At 36.1% G+C, this 13,561-nt stretch overlaps 1 protein-coding gene across 2 annotated transcripts in view; it reads right to left on the reverse strand.

Annotated features, from left to right (window-relative positions):
- The window catches only part of CSMD1 (CUB and Sushi multiple domains 1), a 1,069,501-nt gene that overhangs the window by 520,762 nt on the left and 535,178 nt on the right, over nucleotides 1-13,561 (reverse strand). For both annotated transcript variants that reach the window (XM_054280127.1, XM_054280126.1), the window contains exon 4: nucleotides 10,452-10,646. In XM_054280127.1, the coding sequence (XP_054136102.1) occupies nucleotides 10,452-10,646 (195 nt within the window). The remainder of the gene's footprint in view (nucleotides 1-10,451; nucleotides 10,647-13,561) is intronic.

Raw genomic sequence — 13,561 nt, forward strand, 5'->3', positions numbered from 1 at the left:
TTTGTGTTTTGTTTAGTTTTTTAATAACTTTCTAGCACTTCATTTCAGATCATCATCCAGCCCAGAAAAGAAAAAAACAAATTAATGCTGTACATCCTGTATCTGCCCTTTAAAGTTTCAGTTTCTAACACACAACAGTTCCACCTGTATTCTTGAAAGCTAGACGGCAGAATTTTCCCATTCAGAGTAATCAGCAAGATGACCAAAATCCTGTCATCCATATCTCTTTGGTAATAGCTGTTGCTGTTAATTTTTTTAATGACAGCATCCTCAATTATACCATCTCTCACTGTTTATACTGACTTTAAGTTACGTGCTTAAAAGTGGTAAATACAATACTCCTCACTGTTCCTAATACAGAGCCCTTGAATAATCTTTGAGCTCTGAAGTTCAGAATTTTACAGCTGAAATGCAGTTTATTATTACTGGCAACCACATGCAAAAATCTAATTTTATACACTGTGCATTACGAATAAGAGCCGAAGGACCTCAGACTACTACAGCTATCTGCCCAAAGGGATGCATAGCCTTTTAATCTATTCACAGCACCATCCTGAAGAGATTTGCAAGAAGTCAAGCTAACACAGAAACAGAAAGAGAACATTGGTCAGCTAGGTGAGACCACAGAAACCAGCCTGAACCAGAGAGCATTTACTCTCTGACAGATATACTTTGGGTATTTCCTTCATCACAAGCAGCACAACAGGCTAAGGCAACAAGACTGTTGAATAGTAAAGCATAATGCATTGCTAAAGTGAGTGCAGGCAGGCAGGATGTGGCCTCACTGCTCAGAGGGTGGGACACAAACTGTCTAGTCCTACACAGCTGGTCCCAGAGTGAGTTGGCCTCCTTGGACTGTCATTTTTGGCCACGGCCTTCTCCGTGTTATGCTTTTGAGAGAGTTACTCCTCAGGAATCTTAGTGCATCACTGCGCTTGCAGTAATTTGATAGCAGATAGTGCCTGAGGCTTCATGAATTCAAACTCTATGTGATTTACAAATTGCATTTTAAAATGTGCAAGTAATTAATTCCAAACACTTATGGTTATTTTCAAGTTGTAAGCAACTGCACAAAGTGCTGTTTGTATCAGCATAAATGACTACTTGAAGTATGAAGCTACAAACATTGGGATCTCACAGTAGTCAGGAATTAAGTGCTCTGAATTTAGAGAATATGCATCTCATATAAAGTACACATGCAAAAACATATGGCTGGCACCACTTGACAAAAAATATGTATAATGTATAGATGTGTAGCTTAGATAAAACAGATAAACATATCCATCAAGTTTATCCATGCAAAAAATGAGAAGTACCACTGTGGAAGTCAATGAAAAACCTTTCATTTTTTCTTCAAGCTAGAAAGAGTAATTTCACCAAAAATAATAATTTGGCAATTTTAGTAAGCTGTATTTTGCATAAATGAATCTTGCTACAAGTGAGATCCATTCCTTGATGGGCAAATAGCCAAGGATGAAGTAACAACAAAACCAGTATCTTAAAAATCTTCCTTTGAATTGGTTTAGGTACCTTTTGAACATTAAATCATTTTTTACAGGACTTTTCTTTCGTCACCACACAATGCTTTCCAGAAGGCAACGTTCTGTATTCTGTTTCTTTTTTAATACACCACATTATAAAACATTTAGGCAAATAAAATAACATTTATTGCATAATAAAATCAAAACAAAGCAAAAAACCTCAACACTAACCTAACCTATCAAGATTTATTATGAATCTTTTAAAATTAACTTAAAATTTGAATTTGAATATTTGAATTGGCCTTTCCACTTGAAGTTTATATTGAAAGCTCCTCATGTGGAAAATCACATTACTACACTACTCTTTGAACATAAGTCATAAAAACATAGTGGTGATTTAAAGTACATAAAATTCATAGTAATAAAGTTTTTTCTTCTTATGTCATTAGTAGTCATTTCCTTATCTATCACTAGCAATAGCACAGGTGCAATTAAAAACTAGAATGATATTTTGTGAATCATCATCAAATGACATATTGTCAGTTCGAGTCACATTTTATAAGCCTTATCAATTAAAGAAAATTGCAGCCTTAGAGGAATCTAAATGAACCATGGGCCTAAATTATTTAGCAAGTCTTATTAAAAGCTTCTCTGAGAAAATTCTTTCTTTATTGAGGATGGAGAGCACATCCATGTAGGGAGACCTGGGGGTTTGGGTGGATGGAAAGTTGAATGCAGCGACGTGTATTTGGCCTTCTAGAGCAGAGAAGGTCAGAGTCCGGCTAGCTGAGGTTAAGGCCGACACCCAGCTGCATATCCTGCCAGCACCCCTCGGCGTCGTAAGGCCTCGGGCTGTGCTGGTTGCGGACTGGATCGCTGCTAAATGACGAGAAGGAAGGAGCTGGACACTTGCCGGGGGGGCTAAACTTGGTTTATTGAGAAGCCCACGATGTCCCAGCGAATGACCAAGAACAAAATGTGCTTAGGGGTTATAAAGGGAAGGAGTGGACCCAGGAGGGGTTTACAGAAGACCAGGGGAGAAGAGGGGATGAACTTAACACAAATGACATAGTGGAGAGCCCAACAGGTACCAGGTATGGGAGGGGTCCCAGGACCACAGCCAACCACAACCCCCAAAGAGGAGAAGCTTCTGGAATACTAGGTGGAGTGGGGGGGTGATTGACTTGGACCAGGGATGAGAAAAAGCATACATATAAGGGAAAAAGGGGAGGAGGAATTATATAACCTAACAGATTGACAATAGAACTGGCAGGGCTGTGGTGGGAAAACTGAGGAGGGCAGAACCATTTCACACAAAATGGGGGGGAGCAGATACATAAAATGGGGGAGGAATTAAATGAACTTAACGAACACACTACAACAGTTGAACATGAGTCAGCAGTGCCCTGGCAGCCAGGAGGGCCAGCCGTGCCCTGGGGAGTGTTGGGCATCACCAGCTGGGCAGGGGTGACTGCCCCACTCTGCATAGCTCTGGAATGGCCCCCCCTCATGCACTGTGTGCGCTTCTGGATGTCTCAGTCTATGAAGGACATCAACCTATCAGTGTGTCCAGAGCAGGTCTTGAGGGCAAGACTTAGGAGGAGTGGCTGAGGTCCCTTGTCTTGTCCAGCCTGGAGAAGGCTGAGGGATGGCCTCATGACCCTCTGCAACTGCTCCAGGATGGCAGCAGAGAGGGAGGCGCTGACCTCTGCCTGGTGACCATGGACAGGACACAAGGGAACAGAATGAAGCTGTGTCAGAGGAAGCTCAGACTGGACATTAGGAAAAGGCTCTTCACTGGGAGACTGGCCAGTCTCTGGGTCAGGTTTCTAAGGGAAATGGTCATGGCACAGGCTGGTTGGAGTTCAAGGAGCATCGCAATATTGCTCTTTCTTAGCCATGTGGTTTAATTTTAGGCATTCAGAGAGTTAGAGTCAGGGATCCTTATGTCTCCCTTCCAACTTGAGACACTACATGATTCTACAATGTATTTAATTCTTTATTAAATTGTGGTTTTTTGTAGTTTGTGAGAAAGTAGATAATTGTACTTCATTTAAAAAAATCTTCAGTACAGAGAACACATCTGTGAAATAATGATGAATGACTACTTTCACAAACACATGTTCTGTATATTTTCAAAAAGGATAGTACGAGAAATTTGGTAATAGCTTTTTCAAAAAGGGACTTTAAAATTGCCATTTTAAAATGCCTTACTGACAAAAACATAGGAACAAGCATATTATATAAATGAAAAGTTTAAAAGAAAATTTTAATATGTCATTGCCAACTGTCAAGCTGCTAAACTGCAGATTCAGAATGACCAAACACATCACAGTGCTACAATAGTGTAGCATTGTGCATTCATCTGATAGCTCACTTATCTAATTTAATTCCAACAGGCAGACAGCTATTTAACCATCAAAATATACATCTCTAATTCCTTACTATTCTAGGTTTTTACAGACTTTATTTTGAATAGGTAAAAGCCAACATGTCTGCTTCTTTTCTGTGTTAAAAAAATAGAAACTTGCTAGAAGTTGCTTGGGGTTTTTTCTATCATCACTTGAATGCAGATGCACTGCATCTCTCAGCTAAGTGCTCTAATCAGTTTGCCTCCCTTTCTCAATTTCTCCTCTTGCTGTTGATCAACTTCACATAAATTAAATACTCATTAGACCATGCATCTAAGATTAATTTTATTTCCATCTACATGGTTGTCAAAGGGCACTTCAAAATAATTTGGATTGCTCTCTAAGTAGAATTTTGGGGAGGTTGGTTAAAATTTCAGAAATTATTATGGTTTAGTAAAACAGAATCTATTTTACATATATTAAATTATCATATTTCTTTCATGAAGCTAATAACATGTACAAAATAGAAACACAAAAATTGTGTTGCAGTTTGTTTAGGGACCTGTGGGCAACTGTTTCAGCTGCAGCACTACTTAGAACATTTTAGCTTTGAAATTCCAGTGAGCTTGATCTAAGCAGACCTCAGTGGGGTCATTCCACTGTTATGGGCCCTGAGAATACTGGACTCAGATGGGTAATATTGCACTGTTTTTTTTTTTTATATTGTTAAAATTTTGCTTTATTTAGTAACCTTTAATTGTTTATCCTATCACATCAGTTTGGTATATTATAAAGATTTATTTCTTCTCCATTCACTCTGGACAGGATATCTGATCTATTAGTCAAAAAAGTTCCATACTTCAAATAATACAGAAATAGTGATGGACTATTTATTTGCTATGCTGACAGAAAAGTTATTTTCTGAATTGATAGTTTGTACTTGAGCAACCTTAAAATCAAAACCCCAACTCTAACACATTTTTAATGCAAAAACGTGTTTTTAAGAGAAGACAATTAAATTAAGAAGTTAAAAAATTAATCAGCAGTAATCTCATACCTTTCTCCCAAAAAATAAAAGATAAGTCTTCAGGATATCTTGTAAATATTATCTTCTTTTTCATGTAAGTATCCTAAACTGTTTTCAAATTATTATCCTCCACTTGAGAATATGTTTTTGGAGCTGATAATGATCCCTTAAAGTAACAGTCTACAACAAATGAACAGCAAAGTCCTAATTTTAAAGCAAAAAGAGAAAAGGCTGAATTCTGTGAGACCAAATTAATGATTGTTGAAAATTTCACTTAAAAAAAATTAATGCAGTTGTTCTCAGAACTCTATGGCCATTTATCAAATCCATCTTTTTTATGACTCCCTGTGAGGTTTGATTTTCATTTTAATAAGTGAATATTTCTCCCATCTTAACTTTGCTCATATTGCTTATGGTCAGGCTGAAGTTTTTCTTTCCATTCTTCGACTTGGCATCTTTCTGGATACCTCTGCTGTGTTTCCATTGTGCTAATCATCTCATTTTTTCACTTGTTCCCAGCTTCCAGACTCCTTATTTCAAAGATCAAGATTTGACCTGGCATCTTTTCATTTTTTATCAGGTCCCGCCATACCTAGTACCACATGCTAGAATCAGAACATCTAAATACAGATAGATATGTGTGTAAATATATATCTGTACATACACACACACACACACACACACATACAGATATACAAAACTACTTTGTATCTGTGTCCTTAAATCTCTTGGGTGTGATCTTCTAAACCTGCACTACCATGTAAGAAATTACACAGCATCTGCTTCCCTATCTGCTTTTCCTGGAACACCCTCTGGCTTCTTATTTGACTAGTTACAATGAGAGCTTTTTCCAAATTTCATCTCAATGTAAATGCTGCACCAAATCAGATTATTCTGGAAGTGAACAAAATTGCTCAGACAGGAATCTATTATGTCACTGTCAGAAATAGAGACTATAGGGTGGATATAAGGAAAATATTCTCATTTTATCATGTAATGTAACATCAGTAAGCAAAATTATTGGAAAGTGTTCTTTTTATTTTCCTTTTTAATTTTTTATAATTGTAAACATGGATAAATATGGGATCTTTTTCTCTTCCTTAAACTTATAAAACAATATTTGTCTAAACATCAGAGGCTGAAAAGAAATTATAACAGAATTGCTTGCTACCTCAGAAGGTATGGATAACAACAAAATCATCAATTTCTCTGCTATTTTTTTCAAAAACATCAGCTCTGCATCTCTATATTCAGTTTTATTTTACTCTAAGTGAATCACAGACTCTTTTTCCTTTCATCCATTATGAAGGAATACCTTTTTCAATTTTAGACATACATAAGTATATGTGTTTGTGTGTGTGCATGTAAAAATATATATTTTGACCACAATATTTCTTCAAAAATAGCTCTTAAATCTGAAACCTGATTAATTTTTACCTGTTCCTTTTGGAATTTTCTGAAATAGGATCTTTTTTACTTTATTGTCTTCTTTATTTTCCCTCTAATAGATGGGTATGTTTTAAATGATAATATATTACATGTTCTTTCCTTCACAGCAATTTTTATTGTGAGAAAAAGCGTACTGTTGTAATATCACTAATGCAATTTGTATTCCTAATGTTAGCTTCATAAAAATCTTGACTCATGCAACGATAATCAACTAGGGATTCTCAAAATTACTGAGAATTGAGAACCTAATTATACAAAGTTCATTTAGAAGTAGTCACATATCATAAATCAGCTATTAGTGGAACTACTGAAGAGAATGAAATTAACTTTTAAAATGTTTCAGATTGTACTGCACAGTATTTCAACCTCAAGACAAAGAAGGCAAATGTTTTTGATGACACAATTATTGTAGCTGAGATTGAGACAACAAAGAACTTTTTAATTCTCAGGAAAAAAAAACATATTAACAGGAAATAGGTCGGCCATTGATTCTCTCTGAATACTTTTGTAAATATGCAAAAGTATAATTTGTAAGTGCATTTGTATATACCTAGACAGTGTTTTTGCAGAAACTCCAAGTAAACTTCCCAGCTTTCTTATAATATTTGAAAAGTCCACAGTTGCTCTTATTTACCTTATGAAAAAACAGGACTAGGTTTTAATAATTGACTCATCTTTCAGGAATGCCTCATCTTTTACATTTAAACTTTTGTCTGGGGATTGTTTCCTATTTGGGGGATCTATTATTTTTATTGAAAGAAAAAAAAAGAGAAAAAAGAGAAAAAAAGCAAATGTCTTGACAGTAAAATTCTCTAAAATTTCTAAAAATTTCATTGACTCATTTGATTTCTGTTCAGAGTTCATTCAAAGCCATCAACGAGCCTTCAGCACAGTCCAGCTCCACCACTCTCCCTATGGCTATACTTAAAAGGAGAATTTCTGAAACTGAGCAGCAGCCAGAGGAATAAAATGGCAAAGACATGAGTCAATGCTGTCTCTATCTTCCAGGACACAGTAATCCACTAGGAATTATTCTAGCAAAACCAGCAGCTATACAGTTAGACATTGTATAAATTATGGGGCACCACCTTCTTAATTTTTCTGGAATTTCTATGTAACAAAACTGAAGAAAGTAGTATTTTTAGCAAAACTAGGGAAACATACCACAGAGAACAAGGCTGTTATGATTTCTTAGTAAGCCTCAGAGCTTTAGTAACTCTGTTATGTTATCTTGAATGTGTGCCATGAAATTAGTTTATGATGACAAGAAAGAAGAATACCATCTGGAATCAGAACTGTAACAAAAGATGCTTTCATGGAAAAGATCAAGGTTCTTAGAGAAACAATAGGGGAACATGTCTTGCTTGAAGCCATAGAGAATGCAAAGGGCTACCTCATGGCATATGCTCCAGACTGATAAAATGAAATAAAATAAGAAATGTCTAAAATCTCTCATCAAATCCACATTCCGCATGAATTCTAAAAATTCACTGAGACAATGGCTTAGCTGACATAAGTCATTAACTGTTAAATAACTTCTCTGTTATGATCTTCATTTCCTCTCAGACTGTGCACAGAATTCTTTGGATTTCACGTAAGATCTGCAGGAGGTTTCGGATCCCACTTGATTTTTTTTATAAAGGTTAAATTCATAGAATTAAAAATTATGGATGGAATTTCAATCTTGTGAAAGATATTTGCATGCAGGCAAATAGTGCCAAAACAGACAGTATCTGCAGAAATATAAGAAATATTGTGTAGACACTGATGATACCATGAACTTAGGTTTATTTTTCTGACACCTGTTTACTACCTCTTACTAAAAGGACAAAAACAGGCCTGGCCAAAGTACTTTGGTTTCTTTTTTGATTAGTGACCCTTGAATTTTTTTGGAGCACAGAAAAGAATATTTCCTTCCTTTGAGGAATTATGATACAAGAGCCCTCAGTCACAAGTAACCATTACTGAATTAAACAACTTTCCTTTTTTGCTCATCCACATGGGTACCAATATACTGTCAAGGGAGTGGCAGCAGCAGCAGGAAAGGGTGTCCACAGGGCATGAGAACAGGCTGAAGAGCACAGGAGACAAGAGGGATTCTCCTAAATACCAGGGCAAAAGTTCAGGTAGGAGCATCAGATTCCAACAGAAGAGCACTTTACTAAGGAGCTGGTGCTGGGCAAGAGGGCTGGGACCTCTTTGATCACAGGGTCTCCTTGAAGGAGTGAGGACAGGAGGGGAGACACAGGATCTGCCTGGCTGAACAGGGCAAGAGTTCTGCTGACCTAGTGAAGAGAGTTTGTCATGGGCAAATGCCAAAACCTAAAGGCAAATGGGGGAACAGGCCCAGGGGAGAAGTCATGGGGACAAGACAATGAATGTTTCTCTCCCTCCCTCTCACAAAGAAACATGATGCCATTTGAAGTGCCTGTATGCAAAAATGTGTACACACACTGGACAAACTGAAAGTGCATATACAGTCACAGAACTGTGGTGGGACAGTTCACCTGAATGGAGGGCTCCAATGGATACACACAGAGTCTCAGGAAATGCGGGAAAGAAAGGAGAGGCTGCACCTTACACAAAGTAGGATCTTGAATTAACAGAGCTCTCTCTGCTGCACTATAGGCTATCAGCTCTTGAGCTCCTGTAGGCTAGAATGAGACGTGAAAGTCAAGAGAGAGGTCGCTACTGTGAATATCCGCTACAGGACATCTGATTGAGCAGTGATCAAAACAGTTAAAGTACTAGAAGTTTCCCAGACACAAGGTCTGGTTATCATCAGAGACTTTAACCATCCCAGCATCTCTGGGAATGGCAGCATAGCAGAAGGCAAGTAATGCAAATGCATTACAAGATACTTGATATCACATTTTTTTTAATGTAGGTGCTGGACAGGCCAACTTGATGTATGAGCAAAGAGCATTCAGATAAGTCACAGCAGCTGTGGTTCCCATAACCATTCACTGAATATCTTGAGGGAAGTGAAAAAGGAAATTTATGGAATCAACACCTTGATCAAACCAGCAGATTTCAACAGGATATCATGGGGTGATGTCTTGAAGGGCAGGACTGCCATTCAGACAGACTTTTATGGCAGAATTTAACAAGCTGGAAGAATAACAGAAATTTCTTGAAATTCCAAAACAGAAATGTCACGTCTTATACCTGGACCAGGATCATTCCACACAGAAATTATTTGCTAGGTCGCAGCTCTGACAAAAGGACCCAAAGTCCTGGTGAAACACAGGCTGAGTGTATGGTGCACCTCTGCAGTGTTGAAAGCCTGCCTTGTATGGGGTTCATAACCAAGAGTACAGCCAGGAGCTAAAGAGAGAGAGAGCTCACCTGCTTGACACTTAGGAGGCCCCATCTAGAATGCTTTGTCCAACCTAGGGTCCTTCAGCACAAAAGAGACACTGACTAAGTGTCTATTCTAGACTAAGTGTCTAGAATAAGCGCCAAGAATGGCCGGTAAAACTTCAAGATGCTGAAGAACACAGTGTGTGAGACAAGAGGATGAAGGAAAAGGATTTTTCAGGCTGGACAAGTGGAGGATATGTGAAAACCTAACAGCACTGTTTAGTTTAGAAAAGAGCCAGAATGGAAATAGAATCATTTCATAGACCCACAACAGGAGAAGAGGAAGTAGACATAATCCTTAAAATTCTAATTTAAATTGTATGTGAGAATGAGGGCAGCTGGGAACCATAACAGGTTTCCAGGGAGACTTTAGAATCTTCATCCATGGAGATATTAAATTTTCAACTAGGCAAAGCCCTGAGCAATCTGACACAACTTTGAAGTTACCCATGCTCTGAGCAGGAGTAGGACTCAAAGGGACTGGACCACCCTTAAAAATTTACATCACTGAAGCTTTTTTCCTGGCCAGATCCTGTCATGAAATTCATATAGCTATGCCCCACATAAACAGAAAGAAAAAAAGATGAGTAGATTATATCTATCTCTGAATGCAAACTCTGGAGTCCCACTGCTTGAGTTGACACCATTACATTTTAAATGGTGTCAATTTTTAGACAGTACATTAGAATGCTTTAATTTAGGGGGGAAAAAACACTTCAAAATAAATTTATTTAATCTGCTGTTTGAATTTAAAAGATATTTCACGTCTTTATTTTTTACCTCTGCAAAAAGGAACAGGAAAATCCCACGATGCACCATTCCCAGGACTCACAATACATGTCAACATGGCGTGGCCTTCGAGGATGTAACCAGAGATACAGCTATATCGGATTTTATCTCCAATGTTGAATCTGGTTCCATGAAGTACTCCTTTAGGTATTTCTCCTGGGTTGCCACATGTATGACTAGGTAATACTGCCAAAAGAATGAAATACACTACAGTTAAAATTTGCAGAATGAAATAATAATACTTGTCCAAAATTATATTTAATAATAATACTTGTCCAAAAATTATATTTAACTACTTGGCTTCAGTTTTGGTTCCTTTTTTTTTTTTTTTTTTTTTTTTTTAAGCATGATTCCTTATACAAACAAGGTGAAATTAGGTTATGGAATATACTTGTGCAAAACATTTCATCTTTTAATAATGTCATCATTTTCAAAGCCAATTTCAAACTCAGATCTTGGTTTAACAGTCCTTCAATTAAACTCTTTACAGATCTATTTAAAAGAAAAGCATTCTTCATATCCTGCTGATTTTCTTTGAATGGAGTGAAAGAACTGTTTATTTAATTCTACCTTATAAATATTGCAAAGATATTTATACAACATAATTTTAGGTGCACGCAGTAGAAAGCCTTTCATGTACGGTTTTCATTTAGGTGTTGAAAGAGCAATTTAAAATAGTGCAATAATAAATTGTTCTCTGACAGTAAATTAAAGCCTCAAGTATAGAAAAAAAGCTGGATTTTCTTCTTAGTTTCATATTAGTTCACGTTCTAGAAAATAAATTGAGTTAGTATTTTTTAAAAGAATCAGAAAATATCAAGGGAACTAAGCAGTGACATTGTGAAAATATGAATGGACATATTTTTTTTTTATTGGAGAAACATACTACCATTTATAATTATTAGTTATTTGAAAGATGTTGTCTGAACAAGTTATCATCTTAAAGATGATGCTCCTTCACCTACAAAAAACCAAAAATGTGTGTAGGGGGGAAGGAAAATTCAATTGGTTTTATTATCAAACTTCTTTTAAAGTTATTAATGGCACACTGTTCCTTTCACTAAACTAATACAAATTAAAATTCTTTAATTTCCCTTAGAGGAGAACAAATAAGTTCAGGGAACTAAATTGCATCATGAACAGAGCACAGAAGAGAAACATGCACATCAAAGAAATGGTGGTCTGAAAAGCTCACATATAATTCAGGTATCATTTCACAAGCCACATTTGTTCAATGAACAAATTCTTTTACCCCATAGTTCCTTTTTTTCTTTACTCTACCCATCTGCAGAATAAACATAACCATGCCAACATGTAACCTGCATGTTGAGGAGGTTAATTACTCAATACAAACATGTCCTCAGAATGGTTCAAAGCCTTATATCAATAGATCAATACTAATTATGCCCCATTATACCATGTAAGTTCAATTAGTGAATGCACGCCCTTAATTCATTACTCAGTTAGTCACAGTAGCATTTAAGTGATAGTAATTACACTTAATTTACAAACCAAGTTATATAAAAAATTTTGAAAAGGTCAAGAAACATAAAGATAAAAAAACTAGAAGCAAGAACACCGTTACTTACAACATTATTTCATCATAAAAATACCAAAATATTCCATAAATATTAGCAAGGAAACAAAAATCACCTAAGAATCTAATGAATGATGAGTTAGACATATGTTCTACACATTGCAGATCAAAGATCTAAGATTTCTTGAATTAAGGAAACTAATTAAGGTTGTTTGTAAATAGCTATCAACGGTAAAAGCACACATTATGATGCCTGGATTATTTCGTATTGTTTCAGCAGAGTTAACAAAATAGATTATTCCTTTGGATGTGCTCACTCACATTGTTAAAAAAGTCACTGCTTGATTATAAAAATAAAGTGCTTACATATAAAATAAAATATCAAAATAATTGGAATAAAGATAGTGATTTTTATTCCAAAAAGCTGAAAACTATTAGCTATTATAAGCTTCTGCATATATTGCTGTATGTTATTACATATTTTTAGCACTACTGAAAATGCTACCTCTCTCTTCTCAAACTTTCCCCTTTTTGCTGCCTTAGTCATGATAGGTTAACACAAGCATTTGTTCAGTAGAAGCCAAAAAGTAAAACAATTGTTACCTCAATTGATACAGTAGAATACTTCGATTTGAGACAAAAAAAATTTTATGTTATTTTCTAATCAAAACATTTTTACAAATAGCTGTAAATTGAAGTAGTTTCACGAAAAGATCTGATGCATGGAGCAAAAAAATTTATACAAACCAAAAGCCAGCTTTTATTTTTACAGGAGAGTGTTCTATCAGAAAAATAAAAAGAATCATTATTCAAAGCTACTATGAATTCTGATAAACTGCATTCCCAAGGAAACACATCACAGAAAATCTACATCTACCATATAAATAACAACTGCCACTGGCTAACTGTTGAAACTGAATTGCAGCAAGTCAGTCTGTAAAGTCTCCTAGGATATGTTTACCTGAGTCTTCTTACCGCCAACTCTGCCAAGAACTTCAGAGAAAATGGTACTTAGCATCCTGAAATTGGCACGCACTTTACCATAACCTCCTAAAACCCAGTAAAAAATGAGTGATCTGATAATGACAGCCATAGTCAATAATTCATGTGATAGTTCACAGGACTTCACCACTTCTCCAGATCAAGCATTCAACTACATTATTTATATGCTTTTCTAAAACTTTGACTGAAGTATATTGAGATAGACACCATTTCATCTGTGCAGGTTTTACTGTTTCTAGTCTAGACCTAAGATGAATTATCCTTTGAAGGTTCCTAACATTGAACAAAATAGTTTAATCTTTGGATTATGAGGATTCTAGTCAACCAAACCTATCATATGCATCCATCAAGCTTTAAATTCATTGCCAAATTTTCAGTAAAAGACCCACATTTTTCTTTAGAGTTACTGAGTCCACTGTCAATAAGATTGCAGTCACAGGCTCTTGATTCATTAAATAATTTGATGTTTGCTGTATATTGAGAACTATTATAAACTATACTACACTGAAGTATTTAAGATAATGGATTTTTTATACAGACCTAACATTAGAGTGCTCTCACC

Source organism: Melozone crissalis, unplaced genomic scaffold (genome assembly GCF_028551555.1).
Source record: "Melozone crissalis strain CALT ecotype California unplaced genomic scaffold, PUWL_Pcris_2 ptg000027l_1, whole genome shotgun sequence".
In the NCBI taxonomy this organism is placed as follows: domain Eukaryota; kingdom Metazoa; phylum Chordata; class Aves; order Passeriformes; family Passerellidae; genus Melozone; species Melozone crissalis.